General features: G+C 39.8%; 1 protein-coding gene across 7 annotated transcripts; it reads left to right on the top strand.

Annotated features, from left to right (window-relative positions):
- Window positions 1-1,132: 1,132 nt before the first annotated feature.
- LOC124043241 (protein argonaute-2) lies at window positions 1,133-22,587 on the top strand. 7 transcript variants are annotated; one of them, XM_046361600.1, is made up of 20 exons: window positions 1,133-1,389; window positions 2,932-2,979; window positions 8,316-8,496; window positions 11,295-11,415; window positions 11,695-11,876; window positions 12,231-12,367; window positions 12,716-12,868; window positions 13,096-13,183; window positions 13,417-13,564; window positions 13,782-13,901; window positions 14,129-14,251; window positions 15,369-15,505; window positions 15,723-15,907; window positions 16,145-16,304; window positions 16,797-16,887; window positions 17,310-17,516; window positions 17,825-17,959; window positions 18,066-18,167; window positions 18,491-18,690; window positions 18,894-22,587. In XM_046361600.1, exons 1-20 carry the CDS (start codon window positions 1,365-1,367, stop codon window positions 19,000-19,002), a joined length of 2,652 nt encoding a protein of 883 aa, XP_046217556.1. In that variant the 5' UTR covers window positions 1,133-1,364; the 3' UTR covers window positions 19,003-22,587. The 7 variants fall into 7 exon arrangements, with proteins under 7 accessions (XP_046217556.1, XP_046217559.1, XP_046217558.1 ...); XM_046361603.1 differs by having other exon boundaries at window positions 8,301-8,496; window positions 12,716-12,850; window positions 15,372-15,505; window positions 17,310-17,504; XM_046361602.1 differs by having other exon boundaries at window positions 8,301-8,496; window positions 12,716-12,850.
- The last annotated feature ends 4,131 nt before the right edge of the window (window positions 22,588-26,718 follow it).

Below are 26,718 nucleotides of genomic sequence, written 5' to 3'. Positions count from 1 at the left end.
CAAATACTTATGGAGTGAAGTGTAAATAGGCCTATGAGGTAGTCTAATGATTGGATTTGTTAGTTCATATTGGCCTAATAAGTTAATGGGATGAGTCCTCTGAATAGAATCGAATGGATTAGTGTCCATTTTGTGAAATACAGAAATATGTCTATCTCACCCCCACCAAATACACACCCTTGGAGAGGCACACGGTTTGCCACCAGGGAGTAGCACGCCTGGAACAAGAGCAGTTTAAGGTGGTTAAGTGCCTTGCTCCATGGCACAATGGCTGGAAATGGTGCCAGGGGTAAAATGCAGCAGCCCACAGCAGGTTGCAAGTTCAGTTCTGTATATTTTCAGAAATTTCTGGCTACTGGTTTGTCTCTTCAACCACTAGGCCACCTGTCACTCCATTGATGTTGATCTCTTTTTGGTTGGCCTAAATTTACAAATGGAAGTGAATTTTTTTTGAGTAGTTGGCTGGGCCCCTAAACTCTAAAGGCCCGTAAATGTTAGGCTGCCCCTACTGGTCAAGGCACAGTTGTTATTTATTTAACGAGGCAAGTTGGTTAAGAACAAATTCTTATTTACAAGGACAGCCTTCACAGCCTGGATATACAGCATGTATTTGAACCAGGGTGTCTGTGGTGACACCTAAAACAATGAGATGCAGTGCCTTAGTCCACTCCACCACTCCGGAGCCCGTATTTGAGGAGGATAAGTAGGGGGACATAGGACATATGGCATGAGAAGGCTGGGCTGCTTTGGCCTACTAGCTACACCAATACAACATCATCCAGTAACAATAATGAATGTTAAGCTAGTTCGCAGGACTTTTGTGGAATCCACGAGATGGGTTTATCAGTGAGCATTTATTTCAAATACAACATGCCCCGAAAATGACTGCTGTTTCTTCTTCCATTGAATTCGGCAGTGGCCAAATTAAGTAAAAATACACATTTGGTTGGTAACGTTACAGCTATTTTAATATTGTAGTGTTTACAGGGACCAAATGAAATACATTAATTGCACTTTGGTTGATTCATCTTCCTCTGAATTTCTCAATGTTGTAAAATGAACACGATCCAAGGAAAGACCGCGCGGGGATAAGAGAGAGGACTGTGTGACATCACACAGATCCTTGCCTAGCCTCTCTCGGCATAGCTCCCGTTTGTGTTTGGGGGATGGTGCGGTGCCGAGGATGATAAAGCTCTCGTGGTGTTGTAATTTACTGCTTGGCTAAAACCTTCCACTTCCTAACCAGCCACCCACATTGTTTTATATATATATAGTACCCATTTACGTATGTATTTTGGCGACGTTTAAGAAAAGTGGAGTACCCGTACGTACGACCACAGAGTGCACGCTGAACAACCGATAACATGTATTCCAGTGGAGCAGCTGGAGGTAAGTTTAGCATTTTGCTAGTTAGCAAGACTGATAGCGAATAAATGTGCTGATAGTGATAGTTTGGCTTTTGGGGCCTCTAATCATTTACACGGTTTTGTTTTCGTTTTGTAACATTGTTCGCCAAGTTCAGTTTAACATTTTGTCCCTAAGTAGCTAGCTAGATCTCGCGTTAGCAAGCCTTGCCACCGTTTGCATGGCCTGTTGTTGTTAGCTAGTTAACTAATGTTAGCTAAGCCTGTTGACCTGGCTAACGATAGTTGGAAGTCGATTAACTTCAATCTTGTTCAAGTCCAATCCTAAAGCAGGATACATTTTGTGCAAATATATATATTTTTATATTTAAAATAATAGATGGTTGGCCAGTAGCTAACTCAGAGGAACTCATTTTTAGTAAACTAGCTAACGTTAGCCTGCTAACGGGCAGTCGCCTTGTTATCCAACGGCGGCTTGTTAACCTTTCAAATGTTAGCTAGCTAACTTGGTTTGCGTTCTAATGAATTAGTTAGCTACCTGTTAACCATTGCTTGTTGTCTAACTTGCTAGCTGACTAACCCGCTACATTTCAGAGACTGTTTGCACCAAGTTATTATTTTTGCCGTTAGCTACCATTATGGAGACCAGTCAGCTTGCTATATATTGAGCTAGCAACAATACTTAAGTTGTGCATCATTCGCTAGCTACATTTAACTAGATATTAAGTTGAAATTGAGAATGGGGAACTAATTGGTTGATCACTAACTAAATGCCATTAAGTGAAGGCCAATGAAAGAAAATATCCTCTCCTAACATGCTGTTTCAGTTTGTGCAGGTGGGAACATGGCCTGGTATTTAGGTTGGGGAAAAGCATCGATGGTGACGAGTAGCGTTAGCCAACATATATTTTATGCTATACCACTAGTGGGTAATTTTTCATTACTCTTAAGTTGTTCAAAGTGGAGCCAGTTATGTGAAAATGAATATTTGCTAGAAAATAAGGTTGCACCACTGATACACTGGTTGACTATATCCAGTTAATTATTTCCAATCCTTACTGAGAATGATGGTGACCAGTTTCAGGAAGATGGTTGGTTTTAGGAGTGGTCAGATTGCCAGGTTGCTGAGCTGCTGGTGTGTACTTGTTGATAAGGGAGCTGAAAAATTGGCTCAGCAGTTGTACATGATTCTGTTCTAAGGCTGATAAGAGGGTGAGGCATTTGGAAATGGGTAGTCGGTGTGCCAGAAGATGCAAGCAGTACGATGGATGGGTTGGAAAACTTACCTCAATGCAGGGATGAGGGATTCCACTGTAGTCCAAATTGTACCTTTATCCACACTACTCCATCGAGTAAACAAGCGTACTGGTAGGGTCTGTAGTTGCTATCTATGCAGCAATAAACTATAGGGCATGAAAATGAACATGGAGAATGAAGTGACAAGGTTTTATTTGGGCATTATGAATAGGAGTAAGTTATAAGAATATTACAGAACATTTTGTGATCCATGCAGCCTTCATTTTAATCATTGTGAGTCATGTCAATTGACAAATGTTTTCTCTTCTAGCTGCTGAGATGCTTGAACCACCGCACTCCTCAGGGTCAATTGGCTCTGGTAAGCTTCTTTCACACCAATCTTAGGGTACTTTAACACTAAATTAGTTTGGAGTGACTTTTCAGAACTGTGGCATGTTTTCCCCCCTTTAGTTCGGTTTGTTTGGACTGGTGTGAACCAGGGCTGTGACTATACCATTATCGCAATATTTTTTTCCATGGCAAAAATGAAAACACAAAGCAGGACAAGCTCTTTGGTCCTTAAGTAATCTGCTGTATGTAAAATATTGTATGCTATAGCTAGTGTTGAGCAACTAGTGCATTTTGAGGTTTATGTTAGATTATAAAAATAAATAACAAATCGGGGTGTATTTTTTTAAACATTAATTGCGTTGTGGGTTGAATGCTGTAACACAGAATAAAACAATTGAAGTCCCATGATGGTAGTGATTGCCAATTTACTTGTCACTTATTAACAATAATTTATTCACTTGAATAAAATATTTAAATTGTGTATATTAGATTTGTTTTATTTGATTTTATTTCATTCCAAGTCAGCATCTCATCTCTAGAGCTTCTGCCTATGCTGTCTGGCAAAATCACAATTTTGTATACTGAACAAAAATATAAATGTAACGATTTTACTGAGTTACAGTTCATATAAGGAATTCAATCAATTCAATACAATTCATTGGGCCCTAATCTAGGGATTTCACATGACTGACCAGGAGTGCAACCATGGGTTGGCCTGGGAGGGCACAGGCCCACCTACTTGGGTGCCAAGCCAATCAGAATGAGTTTTTCCCCACAAAGGCTTTATTAAAGACAAATACTCATCAGATGTCCGGGAGGCTGGTCTCAGACAATCCCGCAGGTGAAGAAGTCTGATGTGGAGGTCCTGGGCTGGCGTGGTTACACGTGATCTGCGGTTATGATGCCGGTTGGACGTACTGCCTAATTCTCTAAAATGACATTGGGGGTGGCTTATGGTAGAGAAGGGAACATTCAGTTATCTGGCAACAGCTCTGGTGGACATTTCTGCCAATTTTATTTTTACCTTTAATTAACTAGGCAAGGACACATTCTTAATTTCAATGACGGCCTAGGAACAGTGGGTTTACTGCCTGTTCAGGGGTAGAACGACAGATTTGTACCTTGTCAGTTCGGGGATTTGAACTTGCAACCTTTCGATTACTTGTCCAACGCTCTAACCACTAGGCTACCCTGCAGCCCCACACTCCTTAACTTGAAACATTGTGGCATTGTGTTGTGTGCCAAAACTGAACATTTAAGTGGCCTTTTGTTCCCAGCACAAGTTGCACCTGAGAAATTATCATGCTGTTTAATCCATGTCTTGATATGCCACACCTGTCAGGTGGATGGATTATCTTTACAAAGGAGAAATGTTCACTAATTGGGATGTAAACAAATTTGTGCCCAAAATTTGAGATAAATCAGCTTTATTTGTGTATTGAAAAATTCTGGTGTCTTTCATTTCAGCTCATTAAACATGGGACCAACACTTTACTGAACAAAAACGCAACATGTAAAGTAAATAAGTCATACTTTTATGACTGCTGAATACCAACATCAATCACTTAGATCATGTATTTTCAGGTAGATGCCCCGTGAAGCAACAGCTGCTCTTATATCACCTCACGATTGAGCGTTGTTCTATTCCGTGACGGTCATAAAAACGCAGATTGGACAAGTACCCTAATAAATATTATACATTTTATACAGACGTATATGGACACCCGTTCAAATTAGTGGCTATTTCAGCCACACCTGTTGCTTGACAGGCTTATAAAATTGAGCACACTGCCATGCAATCTCCATAGACAAACATTGGCAGTAGAAATTCCTTGCTGAAGAGCTCAGTGACTTTCAAGGCTGTTATAGCATCAAAGTGGGGAACAACTCCATATTATTGCTCATGATTTTAGAATGAGATGTTCGACGAGCAGGTGTCCACATACTCTTGGTCATGTAATGTAGATGCACAATGGATTATGGTCGTAGTTAATTACCAAGTTTTAGGTGCTTAAGTTGGTAGACTATTGGCCTGTTGGAAACTACAACTCCCTACTACATTGCACAGTTCAGGCCGGATCTGATTTATCTCTAGAGAAACTGCAATGTGTGCATTGAGCTCAGAGAAACACATGGAATTAAAATAATTGAACTGAGACCAGTCCATTAGTTTTAAAAAATGGAAAATAACCACAGTTTCAGTTAATCGCTCAGCACCGGCTATAGCTTGGAAAATAAATAAATGTGACTGGATGACAATGTTTTTTTTTCTCTTCAACATTAGGGCTGTTTTCCTAAAGAATTGAAATCTGTTTGGTTTCCTTTCTACAATGCTGACGAGTATCTTGATACTGGTGTTGTCCCAGCCCTAGTGTGAATATACTATCTGCACTTGGGAATGCACAAAATGACACAACGTGGGTCGCTCAAAGGGTGGAGCTATAGGCTACTGAATTTAGCCTACTCGCGTGGAGCTGCTATTGCGCTGTTTCTTCCCGCAGGTTGTTGGAATACAAAAGAGAAAGTAATATGATGTTTCGGACAAGTTATGCTGATTTAATGATAATACATGGATTTAATGTGAGAGTTTTCTCTAAACAAATGACTGGTATGAACATGATTTTGTTAAGCCATTTTAGTTTGACATTTGGCAATGTGAAATCCAACCGGACCCCAAAAAATGTACAAATAATCACTGATTCAACTATTGCTCAGAACTACAGTACCAGTCAAGTTTGACACACCTAGTCATTCCAGGGTTTTTCTTTATTTTTTATTATTTTCTACATTGTAGAATAATAGTGAAGATGATGACAACACTATGAAATAACACACATGGAATTATGTAGTAAACACATGTTAAACAAATCAAAATATATATATTTGAGATTCTTCAAAATATCCACCCTTTGCCTTGACAGCTTTGCACATTCTTAGCATTCTCTTAACCAGCTTCATGAGGTAGTCACCTGGAATGCATTTCAATTAGGGTAGGGGACCTTGTATATACAGAAGAGTGCCCTATTTGGTAAAAGACCAAGTCCATATTATGGCAAGAACAGCTCAAATAAGCAAAGAGTAACAACAGTCCATTACTTTAAGACATGGTCAGTCAAGAACTTTGAATGTTTCTTCAAGGGCATTCCAAAAAATAAGTTAATTAGTTACCAGACTCAGAAATTGCAGACCAAATAAATTCTAAAGAGTTAAAGTAACAGATGCATCTCAACATCAACTGTTCAAAAGGAGACTGCGTGAATCAGGCCTTTATGGTAAAATTGCTGCAAAGAAACCACTACTAAAGGACACCAATGATAAGAAACTCGCTTGGACCAAGAAATGCAAGCAATGGACATTAGACTGGTGGAAATCTGTCCTTTTGGTCTGAGTCCAAATGTGAGATTTTTGGTTCCAACCGCCATGTCTTTGTGAGATGCAGAGTGGGTGAACGGAGGAGCTCTGCATGTGTGGTTCCCACTGAAGCATGGAGGTGGGTGTGCTTTACTTGTGAACCTGGTTTATTTAGAATTCAAGGCATACTTAACCAGCATGGCTTCCACAGCATTCTGCAGCAATACACCATCCCATCTGGTTTGCATGTAGTGGGACTATCATTTGTCCTTCAGCAGGACAGTGACCCAACACACTTCCAGGCTGTGTAAGGGCTATTTGACCAAGAAGGAGATTGACGGAGTGCTGCATCAGATGCTCTGGCCTCCAAAATCACCTGACCTCAACCAAATTGAGATGGTTTGGGATGAGCTGGACCACATAGTGGTTACTACACTATTCCATGTGTTATTTCATAGTTTTGATGCCTTCACTATTCTACAATGTGGAAAATAATGTAAAAAATAAAGAAACCCTTGAATGAGAAGGTGTGTCCAAACCTTTGACTGATACTGTATGTGTGAAAAAACACTAAGGTTACTACAAGCTTCATTCCGTTGATCTACTCACTTGCGTGCCCAGGGGTGGAGTGGGATTTTTGGAGCAGCGGACAGCTTTTGGTAACATGATGTCCCACTACCATTTACAAGGGGGCGCTGGCAAAACATTTTCATTTATTTTTTTTTTTTCATTTTGTGAAAGCAAGGAAGAGTAGCTTGCCCGTGCTAGCCTTTTAGAGCTTCCCACATCTTTAAATGTCTTGATTCTAGCAGGCAAAGGACATTGGATATAAAATAGGGCAAGTATAACTGTAGGAATCAATTAGGTAGTGTTTACCGGCAAGAAACACTGGACAACAGCTGACTGCACTGGAGCACATCGGCCATGTCCGAAATCTGTCTTGCCTGCTACTTACTAAAACGACATACTGTGTACTAATTTTACTGCGTCCTATTAAGAACTAATGCAGTAGGTAACATATCAAGATACTAGGCTCACCCATCCTGAGGATGCGTAATGTAATGCCCAACTGTTTGATTCCTATCATTCATTTAGGTACAGGGCGTCCACTTATCTGATTATCAGCTGTTGTCAAACAGACTCAGGAATAACATTTATCTTAAAGTTTGCAGTGAATTCTAATAGATGACAAGCCAAAATGAGTAGAACAGCGAGGCATTTAAAGCATACTCGATTTTAAAGATTCACATACTATAAAACATTTTTTTTTGCATTTGTAATATGCCTACTATTTAGAACTCAAGTCAGGTCATGTCCGAATAACCATTATTTTCCAAAGGGACTTGTTTTACAGCATATGTCCCGAATTTCAGGGGTCTGATATCCCCTTCTCTACCTATTACAACAACGCTGGTTATCATGTGGGATGCCAGTTATTCTTAGACATGCTGATTAGAAGTTGAAAATTTGACCCTCTCGTCATAGCTAAGCTTCTGAGAAAATGCACATAATCCATAGGCTTAACAGACTGCTAAAGAAAAGACTGACTTTGAACCAGTTTTGCCAAGGCAGCAGTTAGTCTTCCTGGGGTCCAGCTAAATTAAGGCAGTTATATACATGACATTTCATAACTTCACAACACATTAAGTGTGTGCTCTCAGGCCATTACTCCAATAGGAAATCCATGTGGGTGTGAGTTATTGTGTTTATGTGTGTCTCTTCACAGTCCTCGGTGTTCAATATGGTGTCCAAACTTGGTCAGGGCTCACCAACCAAATAGTTCAAGCATGGCAGTCAAATGCTTTGAACATCTAACTATTCAAATTCTAAAAATAATATTCTAGAACAATCTTGTGCGTTAGCGCAAACAGACTAGAACAGTGTCTTGCTAACTTGTGATAATGAACATAGGAGTTGGAAAAACACATCTGAGACAAGGCAAAATCCATTCCATCTGTACAGTTATTAACTTGTTCCTTTGTTTGCTTCCTACCCCTGACCCCTCTGATCCAGATCCCCCATCTCCCCCAGTGCCAGAATACGTGTTCAAACCACCCTCGCGGCCGGACTTTGGCACCATGGGCAGGACAATCAAACTGCAGGCCAACTTCTTTGAGATGGAGATCCCCAAACTGGAGGTCTACCACTACGACATTGACATTAAGCCAGAGAAATGCCCCAGAAGGGTCAACCGGTATGGAACCATTTTATTTTGTTTACAGGCTTTCACCTGAGTCTTCAATTATCTAGTTAGAAGTTGCCAAAGTTCCAGAGTATATCGAAGTACTTTTTTTTTTTAACCTCCCTCTTTGGGCTGGTGGTGTTAATGTGTAGTTCATAAAACCATAATCTATGAGCAGAATTACTTGTTTTACCACAATTAACCACGAAATCCCTAGTTTGAAAGAGACTGTTTTTCTGGAAGCTGTGCTGCGCCATTTTCCCCATGTGAGCTATGGATGGGCATAAGTCATTGAACAGATGTCAAAACTTTACCTTTTAACCAGAGATGATGATATATATATATATACACAAAAAAAAAAGCTGTACAACAAATTGGTGTATTTTATTTTTTCTTGAAGGCTACGTTAATTTGCTTTTACTCTAGAGTTCCATTTGTACATATGCATTTGGGCGACACATAAAAAAGCCAAGTATCACAGAATTCTGCTCCCTAAATTCCCTTAACCTTCCATGTCTCACTTAATCAATTGCGTTCCAACTGCTCCCTCCACAAATGCTTGCTGAGTGGACTAAATGCCCATTAAAAACGTATCTAACTGATGGGATACACAAGCTACATTCCTTGACAAATGACAACAGTTTTATCACAAATCCAAAAGGGACTGGCTGACTGAAGGTGGGAAATATGTGTTCAAATAATGAGTTGAAATTATGGAACAGTTGCATCATTTTCTGCTTGGGGTCTTAGCGGTTGTCACTAGTTACCACAGCCACAAAGTCAATCGCTATATGTGACCGACTGGCTCGATTCAGTCCTATGTAGCAAAATTTGAAATTGTATTTACAAGTAGAGACTCGGCTAGAAAATGGTATGTCACACTAAAGTTGAGGAACAATTGAAAAGTAATTCTGCTTTGAAAGTTGATAAACTTGTAACCCCACTTTTGAGGAAAGGGCCCTTGAATGTCTTGGTACACCTACTGGAGAGCTCTTTGTCTACACTCATTCTGCATCATTCACACCCTTAAGCCTTAGCCCCACCCAACTTTTTAAGGATTCACATGTGAGGCCATGTGCTAAACGGTGAGAACGGTCATGTACTAAACCACCAAAGCTTTCATAGCTTACGGTTGTGAGTGACGAAATAGAAGCAGGGCATTCTACTAGAACTTGGACACTGTCTCATTGGCTTAATGTTATATCGTAATTTGACTTTGGTGCTGGTCATAATGTTCACATTTAGTCTCCGGTAAACGCGCTATCAAATCCCAAGTTTATTTGTCACATACACAGGATACAGAAGGTGAAAATGGTACAGTGAAATGGCTACTTGCATAATGGAGTTAAAAATTTTTTTGTGTAGCTAGCTAAATAATGAACCATAATCCCAACTCCTAACGTTACCACCCTGTGTGAATCTACAGGTAGCTAAATGCTAACCAACTAGGTTCAATGTTAGCTAGCTAACATTAGGCTATTGCTAGGAATGCAAATGTCTTTGAGATACAAATAATATACATACACGTAACATTAGCCAACGTTGGCTGGCTCTCTCGCTAGCTATATAACTGTATGCTTTAACTTGCAATGAGAACTACTTTTGGACAAAATTAGAAACATATCATATTAAATTGTAGCTAGCTAGACTCTTACATGTATACACAAATGAACACTTCTCCCTCTGTCATGGTTGCCCTTCGTTTGAAGACTTAATCCAGAGATGTGTTTTATACAACAGCTTTCTGTGTTCTCTTTCAACTCCCTTGTAATCAAATGCCTACAGTTCTCTCCTTAGCTATCATACTCTTGCTTCCAACAGGCATTCTACTGATTTCAAAACTCGGTCCTCCAGAAAGTGGAGAGCTATCGTTCAAAATCTGCGTTAGAAAGGATTACCTACACGTATTAAGTAGCTCATTATAGACCGACGCGTGCTACATGGCAGACCAATCCGAACTCATCTCGGCATGTCCAATCCATTATCTCAGCCAATCATGGAAAGCGGGAAGGTTCCTGTTTTCTCCGTGGCTAAACCAACTAGGCTCGTAATTTAACAATTGTATTCGTATTTACAGATGGCATACAAGTTTGTTAATAAGGCACATGAAAGTTCACGTGTTCCAGATGGCATTTCTGCCCCAAAACACATTTGGCAAAAAAAATAAAATGTTAATGCTCAAATGCCTCTCCTGTGAAGTAGTGATGCGCATCATTCACTGAAAGGAAAATCTGTCTTAGTATAAGGTTAGCAGTGAGGTTAAAGGTTAGGTTTAACATCTGATTTTTAAGAAGTGAAATTGTGGAAACAGTAGATTTATGACTTTGTGGCTGTGGTAACCAGTGACGACCCTAGTCTGCGAACTGCTAGTGCCATTTACAATTGATTAGCCTAGGCTATAAACCCCCTAAATGTAGACAGGTTCCAGACTGAAAATATGAAAAAAATGTTTCATATTTGATAAAGACTAAATACATTAAGCATAGGTCTAATCACCAAACAGATGTCGTGGCCATAATTCATCCACATGCAATGTACATTGTGGAATTGTTTAATCCGTTTAGAAAACTTGAAAGAGCAGAATAAACTAAATCTAACGTCAATATCGAAAAGAGAAAAATATTTTTTTTGTAACCCTGAAATGTCTTTCAACTCTCCAAATGATCACTCTTTAAGAATAACTGTTCCAGATGCACATCACTTCTGTTATATGACATAGTTTTTATGCTATAAAATAGGTGTCTTGGCTGTGATAAGGACTGTGTACTGTGTTGATAACGTCTCATATGCTCCATTTTTGTTCTTCTCAGTGAAATTGTGGAGCACATGGTACAGCACTTTAAAACGCAGATCTTTGGGGATCGAAAGCCAGTGTATGACGGGAGGAAGAATCTCTACACAGCCATGCCCTTACCCATAGGGAGGGAAAAAGTATGTCTCCCCATCTGACCTGAGGTGTCAGTGATGTAATTGTGATATTATGGGACTATCAATAATAATGTGACTACATGCAATGTGATACTATATTAATGACATCCATGATATTGGATGGAGAGTGGTTTTACCTTGTGTATAGGCTACATATTCCATGTAAGGTCTTGACTTGCCTAGTGATATGAAAAATAAATTTTATTAAGCTTTTTGATGCTTTGACTGGGTAGTCATGCCAATTTTAAACACACTAAAACACCTGTACACGTACACTGACAGGTGGAGCTGGAAGTGACCATCCCAGGCGAGGGGAAGGATAGGAGCTTCAAAGTGGCCATAAAGTGGGTGTCCTGCGTCAGTTTGCAAGCTCTTCAAGAAGCCCTGTCGGGACGACTGCCAAACATCCCCTTCGAGACCATCCAGGCCCTGGATGTGGTCATGAGACATTTGCCCTCTATGAGGTCAGTCTTTTCTCCTTGAAAACAACCAGTATATTTTCGCTAAGTAATATTGGTATTTAATGGTGGTATTTATAGTTGCATACAAAGTTCTCAGACAAAATGTGCAAATAGGCTTAGCATTACCATGTCTGCTGTAATACATTGGTCCACATACTTAATGACCCTCAAGTAATTTCTTCAATCTTTCCCTCAAATTTGTTCATAAACCACTGTTTTCTCTATACCTATGCACACACCATTTACATCTAGTGTATTTGGCCCTGTTTATTCAAATTCCTCTGTCAGGCTCCTTGTGAAGCCAGATTCTGTTGAGACTGAGGTGAATCACATTGTCTTCACACCCTCTTCCACCAGGTACACCCCCGTCGGACGTTCTTTCTTCACCCCTTCAGAGGGATGCTCTAACCCCCTTGGCGGGGGCAGGGAGGTCTGGTTTGGGTTCCACCAATCAGTCAGGCCTTCCCTGTGGAAGATGATGCTAAACATTGACGGTAGGTTTCACACAGGAAATGTCTGCGTCCCAAATGGCACCCTATTCCCTAAATAGTAGGGAGTGTGTCTGACTAGAGTATGTCTCTGTGTTGGGTGTGTGACTGGAAGGAGGATAGAATCTCATTCCATGGTATGTTTCAGGCAGTAAATAGATTTAATTCTTCCTAAAGTGCTGATTGGGTGGGGCTTGTACTTTTGAGGTGATGCCATTGGTCCTAAAAAGGTAAACCCAACCAACTATCCTCAATCAAGTGCAACCTACATAATCGTAAGTTACAGTATGCATTTGGAAGCCGGAGGATAGGTCTGTGAATCTCATCTCTGTGTTTGGTGTTTTGTTGTTCCAGTGTCTGCCACCGCGTTCTACAAGGCTCAGCCTGTGATTGAGTTCATGTGTGAGGTTTTGGATTTCAAAAGCATTGAAGAACAACAGAAGCCCTTAACCGACTCCCAGAGAGTAAAGTTTACCAAGGAAATCAAAGGTAATCATTCATTACCAGGTAATCAATAGTTGCGTTGGGTTGTTTTTTTTCTGTCTGAGTGGAAATGCTTTAATACTTATACCCAACAATTCTGTATTTTATAATAATAAATATTGATATCTATTTGTGTATTGAAGTAAAATCTGATTTGAACTCTGTTATTTAAAAGTAGAATGTGATAAAATAGGAAAATGTTATTGTTCAGTGTGTGAATCCGACCATTGTTTTGCCGTTGTGATTCTCAGGTCTGAAGGTTGAGATCACTCACTGTGGTCAGATGAAAAGGAAGTACAGAGTATGTAATGTTACCAGACGACCAGCCAGCCACCAGACGTAAGAAAGAACACCATAAAAGATTCACAACTACTGCCTCAATTCCTTTAGTATCTTGTGATATAACCAGGAATGGTTTGCATAGGGATGTAAAACAAAAAACTGCTTAACACATCTTTCATGCACGGATTTAAGAGCAATCAAGACAAACAGAAATCCCCACTTGGGATCTTGAATCCCTTTGAAAATCCAATCAAACATTTTCTTTATTTCTCTCATCTGTTTGACCTCAGGTTTCCTCTACAGCAGGAGAATGGCCAGACCATAGAATGCACAGTAGCACAGTACTTCAAAGACAAGTACAAACTCATACTACGCTACCCCCACCTCCCCTGTCTACAGGTTGGACAGGAGCAGAAACACACCTACCTCCCCCTTGAGGTCAGTCTGCAGTCTCCCCTCACAACCTCAGATGGTTTACTGCTGGGTTCAAATTGTTAAAAAGAATGAGGTCCCTGGCGGTATTATAGAAACTCCAGTTTGCCATTTGAAACAGTGAAAATGCCTTGTATCTCTAGGGTATGGGAGATGAATCTCCTGGTCGATGATGCCTTCTTAATGTGTCCCTGAGAGTATTAATAAAGTTGTTTGTGTCCAGGTATGCAACATAGTAGCTGGCCAGCGGTGCATCAAGAAGCTGACAGACAATCAGACGTCTACTATGATCCGTGCCACAGCCCGATCGGCACCCGACCGCCAGGAAGAGATCAGCAAACTGGTAAAGTTACAGTTACTGGAATGAACTCAAGCACTGAGTTTCTTGAAAGCTGATTTTTATGCACTTAAAGTATGTATTTGGTTTTAACTGAATGTACAATGACTGAACTGCTGTTATTGAACCATTGGTGGCCTGACCATATGCAAATGTTTTCTTTCAGTCTTTCTGAAGTCCTAGTGTATAATAACCCCTCTGAATTATTACTGCTGAACGTTTACCCTTTTCAGATGAGAAGTGCCAACTTTAACAATGATCCTTACGTGCGTGAGTTTGGGGTGATGGTGAGGGATGAGATGACCGAGGTGAATGGCAGAGTCCTCCAGGCCCCATCTATCCTCTACGGAGGGCGGGTAGGTTTCTGCCATTTAAGCTGGATTTTTTGACTGATTTAGATCATTCTAAACAACTTGTTGTTGCCTCTGCGTATGAATAGTGCACTGATGAACCACAGTTCTGTAGGTATATTATGCAAAAATAAACTTGGTAGTGAGCTTTTTGGAGTGTTAATGTTATATCATTTGTGTTTTGAATGTGAGACATATCCCAGTTGGGTGTAATCGTCTTAATTTTTACAATTTTATTGCTTATCCTGTGTAGACATTTAAATTATTATTTTTTTTTTTTTACCACAAGCTAGGTTTCTATCTAAATTGCAACAGATTTTCATGCAAATATTTTGAACATTGCATTTTCCCACCAGAGATGTTTCAATCAAACTGACTTTTTGCAGATAAAAGGCTATGGATGATGGAGAATGGCACATAAAAATAACTTTTGCCATTAAATTCCCATGTACCGAATGAAAAATGCAAGTTAAATAGGTTTCCATCACAATTTCCACTCAACTGATGGTTTTGTCACAAACTGTTGTGTTCTATAGAGAGTGTGCCAACTCGTCTTGGCACATGCGCTCTAGCCAACAGCTGGCAGATACAGTGTGGGTAGGCTACCTACATGAGATTATTATGGATAAGAGCCATATTTGTATCTGTCAAACAGCAGCCAAGCATCAATCATCATGTCACCAGAATAAGACCCTCAATATTTATTGGAAAGGAGCATCAAGCTCATCACCTTACACTCATCACCCTGTGAAGTTCATCATAACTTGTTTAATTTGTAGCCTAATAATTAATAAACTGCATGCTTTCCTTAGTTGTAGTGGGAGGACCACAGAACATATCATGTGACTCCCAAGTTCGCTTTGTCAGTATGGTTATTATATAAATATTTGCACATAAAGGTGTTTCCACCATTTCTTAGACACAAAAAGATCCCACCATGTCGAACTAACAAATTGTCTTGTCAGCATTTATAAAATACCGGTACAATTTTATGTTTCCATTAGTCTAGTTGTGACTTTTTTTCATGCGTCAGGTAATTCATCCGCATGAAATGGTTGGCTGGAAGAGTGGTTACAGACAACTATTTGTTTCTGACCCTTACCTCTTCTCCCTTTTACTCAAGCAGAATAAAGCAATAGCAACTCCCATCCAGGGAGTGTGGGACATGAGGAACAAGCAGTTCCACACTGGCATAGAGATCAAGGTGTGGGCTATCGCCTGCTTCGCCCCACAGAGACAGTGTACTGAACTTCTGCTCAAGTAAGAACTGCATCTGCAAGGATGGGCATCTATTATCAAGTTATTGTTGCAGAAATCATGATAGTATTAAAAACCATTAATTTCTTCTACCAATTCCTCGACGGTATTAAAAACATTCATTACTTCTACATATTCCTTGCATGTTTGCCCTTTATGATTTCCATATTTTAGGACTATTGTTTCCCCATCTAACCCCCGATAAACCTGTTTCTCTCAGGGCATTTACAGACCAGCTGCGTAAGATTTCTCGTGATGCGGGGATGCCCATCCAGGGCCAACCCTGTTTCTGTAAGTACGCCCAGGGGGCGGACAGCGTGGAGCCCATGTTCAAACATCTCAAGTACACCTATCAAGGCTTGCAACTGGTGGTGGTCATCCTGCCTGGGAAGACGCCCGTCTATGGTGAGGAAAGTTCCTAAGTGAATGGCTGTCTCCTGTTTTTATAGATTAACCTGTAAATCCTCTTGGTTCAGCTAGAACACTGTGCTCTAAAAGGGTTTTTGGTATGTTTCCTGGATTATCTTTCCAACTGTATCAAATCTCATATGTAGACTTTCTAACACACACACACACTGCTAGCTGTATATCTCTCCGGTTGTGCTGACATGGCCTGTCTCCCTCCCTCCCTGTGTGGTGTAGCTGAGGTGAAGCGTGTTGGTGACACGGTGCTGGGCATGGCCACCCAGTGTGTCCAGGTGAAGAACGTTCAGAAGACCACTCCCCAGACCCTCTCTAATCTCTGCCTGAAGATCAACGTCAAGCTGGGCGGGGTCAACAACATCCTCCTCCCACAGGGCAGGTCAGTGTAGAACCTCTCTCATTAACATGGGCTGGTTGTTGTTATCAATCAAATGGAGTGTTGTACATTTGTTCGAAATGTATAAACTGGTATACATTTGTCCATGACATCTGAGACTGGTGGCTTGTTTCAACATGCTCATTCACCTATACGTCCACATGCAGGGCTCAAAGCTTCTTTTTTTTTACAAGGAGCACGTGTGCCTAAATTGAAAAATAAAGGAATTTAGGAGCACAGTGAAAAAATATCTGCGGTAATAATGTTAGAATCCTTAAGTATTCTAGGCGCACTTGGTGCTCCTAAATATAAATTACAGGTTGCATTGCAAAAGATTTTGGCGCCTATGCAAGTGAAATGGTTGCACTATAGAGCCATGATATGCCGTAAATGAGATGAATTTGTTTAAACTGTCATGTTTCCGTCCATTCTTCTGTTCACACTTCATCTCTAAGGATGGCTCTGGTTAACCTTGTGGGTGTCTATTCTTTCCAGGCCCCTGGTGTTCCAGCAGCCAGTTATCTTCCTGGGTGCTGACGTCACTCACCCTCCTGCTGGAGACGGGAAGAAGCCTTCTATCGCGGCAGTAAGTCAGACGGACCAGACTCTTCATAGGGCCTTGTCAACTACTTGTGAATGTAGGGGTGCATCTCAATAGTGTACAGTAGTTTATTTTACTATACCCACAACCATGTTCTGCTAGGGAGGCAGAGTGCATCTCAATAGTCTACTGTGGTTTATTTGACTATGTCCAACATCTAAAATGGAGAGGACTAAGGAGAACTAGTCTACCACTCCACCTAGCTCACTGATGGGCTTCCACCTGACTTGCAAAAAATCTAAGTGTGCCCTGTGCTTCCTCAGAGATGTGATTATTCATGATTAATCAGCAATTCCTGCTTATCTAGCCATCTTCCATTCACATATAATTGAGATTGACCTATACCCCTAGCCAAAATCCCTGATGTGTAATATTGTCCTGACCACATCCCTGTGCCTATTTTGTAGGTGGTTGGGAGCATGGATGCCCACCCCAGCCGCTACTGTGCCACAGTGCGGGTACAGCAGCATCGCCAGGACATCATCCAGGACCTGGCCACAATGGTCAGAGAGCTGCTCATCCAGTTCTACAAGTCCACCCGCTTCAAGCCCACCCGGATCATCTACTACCGCGACGGCATATCTGAGGGCCAGTTCAACCAGGTTAGACTTGAGGTAGACTTGAGGAAATAGGATTTCAATTCAATTGCATGATCTGTAATTGTACTGTACAAACCGTGGGGCATGAGTAGAAAAATATATATTTTTGGTCTTTGTTTTTGTATTGGTTTCTGTTTATTGGTTACTGTTCCAATTTAATTCTGACTGCCCAGTCTTTATCTTTACTGAGATCAAATCAGATATTTTGGTTGTTTGGGAGTTTCCTTTTTGGTTTGCCCTGCTGTGTTTCTATTGGTTACTGTTCTGACTCCTTGTTTTGAACTGGTATAAATGGACATGCTGTCGTTTTGGGGTTTATCCAGGTGCTCCAACATGAGTTACTGGCTATCCGTGAGGCCTGCATCAAACTGGAGAAAGACTACCAGCCCGGTATCACCTTCGTGGTGGTGCAGAAGAGACACCACACTCGACTTTTCTGCATGGACAGAAATGAGAGGGTTCGTAATCTCTCCTATTCATACTGACCACTATTACTGTAAAAGAAATGTGCATATTAAATGCTTACATTGGGATATTATATGATTCCTAATGTGTTTTGTTCAGGTTGGTAAGAGTGGCAACATCCCTGCCGGCACCACAGTGGACACCAAAATCACTCACCCATCTGAGTTTGACTTCTATCTGTGTAGCCATGCTGGCATTCAGGTAGGAACCAGCCAGTGCCCAGGCGTGCATCCCAAATGGCACCCTACCCTATGTAGGGTACTACTTTGTGTGCACTATATGGGAATAGGGTACAATGTCTGACACAACCCGGGACACTATAGAGCTAAGTCGTGGAGAATGGACCCACCGCAAGCTTTACTAATATTGTGTGCTTTTGAGAGAATCTAATTGTAATTTCTCTGCTCAAAACATTTTTATAATTTGGACTTTTCAAATTTCTAGATGTTGGTTATAGTAGAGCCAAAAAGAAAATGACTAATCCATTTACAATAAACATTTATATCATTTGTAATTCCCCTCAGGGGACCAGCCGACCATCCCACTACCACGTGCTGTGGGACGACAACCATTTCACCTCAGACGAGCTGCAGGTACTCACCTACCAGCTGTGCCACACCTACGTGCGCTGCACCCGCTCCGTGTCCATCCCAGCGCCAGCCTACTACGCCCACCTGGTGGCATTCCGTGCCCGCTACCACCTGGTGGACAAGGAGCACGACAGGTAAGAGACATCACCATGTCTGCTGTAGACCATGGCCCTGTTCTGATATCAGTTACTTTAATAGGGTATTTCCATCACTGCACCATTCAAATTGTGGTAGATGAGTCATTACCAGAAGGTGATGAAGGGTCTTAAATGTTTTTTTTATTTTTAAGAATTCAGACTGAAGAATTCACTAACTCTTTCCCCTGTGATCATTCCAGTGCGGAGGGCAGTCACACGTCGGGACAGAGCAACGGGCGTGACCAGCAGGCCTTGGCCAAGGCAGTTCAGATTCACCAGGACACACTGCGCACAATGTACTTCGCGTGAAGCTCCAAGCCTGGGCACCTGGGTCGGCAGGGGTGAGACAGACCCCACAGGGAAGAAGCCTTCACTCCTCCCACCTAACCCCCTTACTGTGCCAGGTGTGGGCATCAGTGGGTTTGTGCCGTCTATTGTCTCTCCTCACCAGTAAGGGGGAATGAGAAGTGTCATCCCAAACAAATTGGAATGGTTTCTTTTCCAAAATGTCCACAATTGTTTTCAAACCCACACATGCAAAACCACTTTCTTCCCCTCTCCCTGGCCTAACCCTGGTCATTATTAGGCAGTAGTATGTAAAATGATTCCTCAGAAATCGGTTGTGGTGGGGTGGACTCATTTATTTGACATGTTGTACATTTTGTTTGTATTTGTAAATTAGTAGTTTACAGAGTTTGAGCAAAGGAAACTTTTATTAGGAAGTACTTCTATCAAAAACTAGAGGGCAGTATCCACACTTTGATTGTTTAGAATTTAGACACACGGTCACACTAAACCGCTTTCTCCATAGTTGAAACTTTTTTTATTTTTAAATAGGGTTAAAGGGAGGTGGGCATATCTAAGATAAGGGCCCGATGGAAGGTTTATAATCATTTTCTCTTCACAACTTCATTATTTATCAGCCAATCAAAGCAAAGTGCACTGACCAGATGGATACTTTGACCAGGACACAAGTACTTAACATGTTGTCTTTTCATTTGTATGTACAACTATGAATTGAACAGGCCTGTGTACAGTACCAGCCACAGAGTTATTTGTCCATCAACACTGGTGACCAACAAATGTTTTTATGCTGCATCTGATGACAGCAAGCATTAGATTTTCATTAGACTTTGAAACTGTTCACACTTATTTTTAATCGAGACCTATACAAATTAATAATATGAAATCTAAACTGTCGGCAATTGTTGCTCTCTCTTGCCTTTTTTTTACTTGGACTGAGTCGTTTTGTCAATCTATGGTCGGTTGCAAGAGAAACTTACTAATAGAATGGGACTGGTTCCTAACAGACACCTTTTTATGTTCTCTGAGCCTTGTTACATGTTAAGACATCTACATTAGGGGGGAGGTCAAGTCTCTTCAAATAACATTTTTGTATCCCCTTATTTTCATGTTGTCTTTCAAAAAAAAAAAATGTAAAAATGAAAGAATTTGTGTAGATGACTCACACATTCGATTTGGATATGTTAAGCCGATCTGTAGTTTTGATCTTTTTAAAATGGTTTCAATCATGGTTTTCTCCTTGCTGGGGGGGGGCAAGTCGTGTTGCTGGCATCTTGTAGTACAGGCGTTGGTGTATGAATCGGTACAGTAGAGTGAGCCTATGCTCCAAGTGTCACACAGCTTAGGGACTGAAGAATGGGGCGGGGTTCTATTGGGCGGAAAAGGATTCTGGAGACGGATATGTTCTCTTCATTATTGCTCAGCAAAAAAGGGGGGCAATTATTCGTAGTCAAATGTTTTGTTTTTTAATTGTGGTTCTTTGTAGCATAGCCTTGAGGGACATAAGGTATATTTTGAATAAGCTTTTAGAAGAGATTGTTAAAATTATAATAGAACCATTTTTTTATTGGCCCATATGTAGTTGAATTAAACTAAGTCAAATTGGCTTTATTTGTATACGCAGAACTTTCATGCAAAAAAAAATGTAATGCCTTCCAAAACTGAAATTATACTGATCTTTAGTATATTTATTTTTATTCCCTTTTCTGTTCTCCCGAATAATTAGATTTTAGCAGGGAATTCTTCATGTAGCCTAGATGGGCTAGCTTTTATCCCTCTTTTCTAACTATGCATTGTTTTTAACCAATACATTTTTAGTAGTGATGTTTCTCAAATATGAATTTAGGGTATTTTTAGAGAAGTAGTAACTTTTTTTTTTGTTTTTTTGCTTGGTGCATTTAATAGTGTTTGTTGTGCTTCTTTCCTATACCTTTAATGGTATGGGGGATTGTATTTCATTTGTATTGTATGTTTGCTAGCACAAATTCGGTTTATACTTTGTTTTACAATCTCTCTTCTTAGCCAAACAAGATTACACATTTTGTACATTGATGCACAAAAGGACAGCTTAATTACAGGTGCTAGATGTTTTCTCCTTCACTGTAACGTCACCTTAAATCTGCGATGGACTTCACTTGCCGTAAGTATGGTAATAGATGAAGCATTTTAGAAAAAATACATCTTTCTCCCTTAGCGATATTCATTACTTTAATTTCTAATTCCCTGTATAGTAATCCAAAATCTGACTGTTTGTTGGGCATTCTTAGAAATCAAGTACTTGATATTTACTGTTATGTCAATATTATTATTTGGTGCTGGTCTTGCGACTTGTAAATTTGGATGCACTTTTCATAGAAGTCAACTTGGTATGAATTCCATTGATTGGTCGAGCCAAGCAGGAAACTCTAACGTACATTATGAGTCTGGTGCAATTGTGTTGAAATGGCTGTGTGTTCTACCTCTTGTTACCTGTTCAAGTGTTATGGTAACGTCACACTGCTGGTCATTTCTTCATAATTACACAGGCTATTATATCTGGTAGGCATCATTTGAATCTTACATTGTCACGAAATGGAATGATTTTGAGCGTTTGTCATGTGACAGTCGGTGAACCTGCGTTCTGTAATCATAGTTCTTGTGCACGATCCTAAAGCTTTTTAAAAAAAAAAGTATTTAGAGAGCTACATGATCTTTATTGTTGAGCTGAAATTATGTTGGTCCAACCAAGCTTTTGACTAGTCCTTTTTTTTCCCTATGCGCCCATGGAACAGCATTCATTTAGCGCCTTTTTTTATTTGTGGTAAAATGTTTTAAACCAGCCAATGCAAAACATACAGAAATATATCACAATAACTTCATTGCATATCCTTGGAGATGGATGGTATGTTACCTAACTGACTGCTGGGAAACGTGTTGGTCAAGCCAAGGCTAACAATCATAGCTGCTCACCCACAATTTGATGATTTACAATTGTAGCCTATGTCATCTGTCTTTTAAACTATTAGCTTGATACTGAATATGCAACATGTACTGCTGTGCTCCCATAGATACACATGGGGTACATGGAAAGGCATCTCCCATGTTGCTTTAATTGGGTCATTGAATGTAGCTGTTCAATGAAATATTAACATTTTTGTTTTGGAATGCATAGTCTAAGCTCTGCCTCACGTTTATTCAGGTTATTGTTTGCTACAGTCAATCGTACAGAGGGCAGAAACATGTAGTCAAGTGGACTTGATGTTATTGATAGCTTGAGTTTGTTTTTTGCTATGGAAACTATGATACAAGATGTGTGCTTGTCCATTGAAATGTGAATATTTCCCTTTCAATGTGGATAATGCTCAATGCTTCATACTACCATTTAAAAAAAAATCAGTTTTCCCAACCTGAAGTTGGCCCCACCCTTTGTTCATCCTAAACTTGTTTCTTGGGAGATGTGGTCTTGTTTTTACTGCTTATATGTGTTTTAAGTTACCTATTTATACACAGCACCTTAGATTATATCGGACCTGTACAGTATTGCTTTTCCTGAAAATATCCAAAACATTTAATGTTCTTTTTTGCACTAAAATAAAAAAATAATATTTTGGAGCTGTTGTCTAGTTGAGTCACTAGTGTTGTCTCAGACGGATTGAGAGATCAGATCAGCTGGTTTGATTCATCATGATGCTTACATTGTTTAATACTAGGCTAGTTTGTCAGGGGAGACCATTAACTCATTGCATTGACAACTGGTCTGAGATAAACACACGTGCACCTCGAAGTCAGACATTCAGGTGGTTACACCTAGGCCTATTTGTTGAGGGATTTTCCCAGCCAACCAGCATAGTGGGTGATTCACTGAAAATAATGCCTTTTAACGTCTTTGTCAGATAAATAACTGCCACTGGGTTGTGATTGAAACTCCTCCCAGAAGAGGGTGCTATTCATGCATTTATTTGTTTTGAGCTTTTGTTTCTATGGCCATGAAAAAGCTTGAAGGTTGTGAGTGAGACAACAGCATATGCAAAGATGACTGACATCATACCATGTATTAGGATACTGGGTGGACGTCTGATAGTTGTGAACATTGTGATTTTGTATATTGTACTGGTTGTGTAAATGTGTAGCTATAAGTCTGATGCCAAAGTTTGTGTTTGGAAAGTGTTCTTCAAGTTGGTTGTTAAATATGTATTACTTGCGTTTATGGCCACCAGAAATAAGACTTCCATAGAGAAATCACATGCATCAACGAATGTGGTAGAACTAGTGTCATATCAGTATGTAGGAGTTATCTGCAAACCTTAAGCTTTTTTTTGTCAACATACATGTAACTGCCAAAATAATGGTGACATTTCAGGTGGGTTTTCTGGGTTTGCGTGGCAACCAAATGTTAGAGACCCTCCTGTTGGCCGCAGTGACAATGTTGCCGTTTTAGGCACATTTTCTGCATTTCTACACATTTTGCCATGGCTTATGCTATCCGAGTGACTCAAACATAACATTTACAACTTACAAATTGATCAATGGGGGCCTCATGCCATGACAAATACTCCTGAAAGCATCATTTTGGGGATTTTAGATTCTCTTCGACTGTAGCTTTTTATTTTGGTTATTTGTTGGTTCTCAAATAAATTATATATATAAAAAAAATGTTTTTAAGTGTATGGGATACCTAGTCAGTTGTACAACTGAAATGTGTCTGCTGCATTTAACCCAACCCCTAGGTCTGTTTTCTGCATACTTTATCTGGTTTTAGTCATTTTATGTTTACACTGAACATTTTTGTTTTTTACCGTTTGGACATAGGCAGCCTGAAAAAAAAACACTCCTGTGCAGAAAAAACTCTGCACTTGAGTAAATGAGGGATACAAAGTATAGTGAAAGCAGCTGCTTCCACATGGGTGTGGTTCCTGAGTAAATTAAGCAATTAACATCCCATCATGCTTAGGGTCATGTATAAAGATTCTGGGAAGGCCATTATTTTGGCTACCAAGGCTATGTCTCCATAGGATGACAATGCATCTATCCACAGGGCACAAATGGTTTTATGGAAATTATGTAAACAATATGCCATGGCTGTCTGTCACTAGATCTCAACCCAATTGAACACGTATGGGAAAGAGAAGGTCCCTGAGACGGCGTTTTCCAACACAAAATGGTGGAATTTCTCATTTGAAGAATGGTGTCACATCCCTCCGATAGAGGTCCAGACACTTGTAGAATCTATGCCAAGGTGCATTGAAGTTGTGCTGGCCCAACGCCCTATTAAGACGCTACGTTGGTGTTTTCTTTATTTTGGCCGTTTCCTGTAGTTATATAGCTATTTAGTATTTTTGAGCCAAATCAGGAATGTACACAAGTGAGATACAATTGCCATAGGGAACTCAACAGTTCATGGGTATGTTTGTGTGGTGTTGTACCAAGAAGTACACTAGTGGCTAGATTGAGTGAACTGAAAAATGGCAAGCCCAAGTAAATAATGATGCAAAGGAACATTTTAAACTGTACACCTACCATCTCCGGTTCTTAACTATTACCTGAAATCTCAAGATGCATATTGACCTCCGCCTAGCGCTTTTCTGGGGAAAAGACCACATTTACATACACATAGTATGCCAGATAATAGTTCATATCCCGCGTTTAGCTCTTATTCGGGATAAGCTGTTTACATGCACCTTTTGATATCCCGCGTACGAGTATCACTGTGTCCATGAATAAATGGAATATTCCTTTAAGTTCCGAGGTTAAATTGAATAGTAAGTGGAATATGGACACTGACTGTAGGCCTATAACCTCTCACATGCAGAGTAATATAGTAAGTCCTGCAGAATGATGCATTTATTGCATTAAAATTATAGAACAAATGTTAATTTGTCTTGGGAACAGAAGTGGAGAAATTTGATTTCATTCAGCATCTTGACAAAAATGTGACTGCGCGTCTAATCTTTGACACTGTACTGCAAATGGACAGTATTTGCACCACAAAATATGTACCCAAGACAAAATTGTTTAATTGTTTTCTCAGCTTTTCTTTTCCTTTAAAACCGGTCAATCTTATGACATTGGTCCTGTGCAAAATGTACAAATCTTTCCACCTTCTTGAAGTTAGTGCGTTTTTCTCCCAGGTCTCTGAACTAAATAGACTACTTTATCGGTGTTAACTAGATTACTAATGCATTAATTCTATCAATGTAAGTCATTTATTCTGGTGAGCTCTACTTTATTTAGTCTTCTGAGACAAGTTATGACTGAAGAGAAGCTGCATGTATATAACTATAGTTGACAAACATATGACCTACCAAATGTTGAAAATTATAATTTGGCCTAAACGTCAGAAATTCTATGCAGAAAGTTGGAGGTGAAAGTAGCCAGTAGGCTATAGGGTCCAGTACAGAGTATCAGCAAAATAAATTATTATGGAGGATGGAACTGCACAGGTAGCCTACTTTTTAAAAAGTGATTTTGTTTGACAATTCGATGAAAACATCACCCAACACCCATGAGATTTAAAACGGCCTGTGCAGCCCAAGGGAAAAAAATGGTAAACGGGATAAGATTTTTTACATGCCACAGTATCCCGTCTAAGATTAGCATATCCCAGGTATCTTATCTGGATTTTTCATAACCGGGATACAAGCTTTTCGGGTTATTGTCAACTCAAACTGAATACTTGAGTATCCCGAATAATAACGGAATATTGGTGTGCATGTAAACGTGATCACTGACTAACAAGTATTTTCTAGAATTAAGACATATCACGTCAATAGATAATTGGAACTGACCAGTACATTCTGACCATACATTCTAGTCCCAGTCCCTTGCAGAAAGAGGTGCTCTTCTCTAAGGCTGGGACAATGAGTCCTATTGGACTGTCTTTGATTATAATTCAATATTGATATCGATATATTTTGATAAAAGTAAATGTTGAGCATTTGCCACCTGATTTGTACTGTCAGTATGAGTAGTTGAGGAACACAGATATTAATAAAGGTTGTGAATAATAATTGTTATTTTGGTATTTTGTCTCAGCCTAATACATAAAGATAAATATTGGATTGATTCTCATTTTATCATGCTTATTTGAGTTGTGTGTCCATGACATTTTCAAAGGTATTTGAGATGGTTTAGTTTCTTCATTGCTTAGCTTTACCCCATAATAGTTTTTGCTTAAGTGATTGTATAGCTTTGATTTGGGCAGAACATAGTAGTATGGATCCATTTACTTTTCTATCTTATCCAAATACAGTAATGGCTCCTGCATCAGAGGTGATACATGCATCTGTTGTCATTTACATTTACATATATTGTATACTGTGGGCAAAACGAAACCTTTAGAAAATATAAAATCAGACTTGTATATCCAGAAAGGCCTATCCCCTTTGCCTTTTCCTGTCTTCTCTTGAAGGTCTACAGTTGAAATGCCATCCCGGCTTAGTAGAGTAGAACTTATTTTCTTAACTGATAGGTTACAATTTATGTACTTAAAGACAGTGTATGTCATTAAGAAATGTATCCACCTGTAATATGGTTGTATAAAATAATTGTTATGCATGCTCATTAACTTCAATCCACAAACTATAAACTGATTGGCTACTGAAAGTGGGATGTGGTCAAGTCAGTCTTTGTTTTCCTAAGTTACTTATCCTTAGCATAGGCTAATGGCACATATTGTCAAATCATTCATTCCACTTCAGTCAACAATTTCTTACTCTGACTATTCAATATCAAACTGTACATCTT

The sequence above is a fragment of the Oncorhynchus gorbuscha genome, linkage group LG09 (genome assembly GCF_021184085.1).
Source record: "Oncorhynchus gorbuscha isolate QuinsamMale2020 ecotype Even-year linkage group LG09, OgorEven_v1.0, whole genome shotgun sequence".
In the NCBI taxonomy this organism is placed as follows: domain Eukaryota; kingdom Metazoa; phylum Chordata; class Actinopteri; order Salmoniformes; family Salmonidae; genus Oncorhynchus; species Oncorhynchus gorbuscha.
The sequence above is the reverse complement of the archived record's forward strand: the minus strand, read 5'-3'. Positions and strand labels throughout refer to the sequence as shown.

Coding starts and splice junctions, on each gene's coding strand:
- LOC124043241 (XM_046361596.1), top strand. CDS start 1,365: ATGTATTCCAGTGGAGCAGCTGGAG. Junction 2,980..8,300: donor CTCAGGGTCAATTGGCTCTG/GTAAGCTTCTTT, acceptor TTCCTACCCCTG/ACCCCTCTGATCCAGATCCC. Junction 15,908..16,144: donor TGGGAAGACGCCCGTCTATG/GTGAGGAAAGTT, acceptor TGTGTGGTGTAG/CTGAGGTGAAGCGTGTTGGT.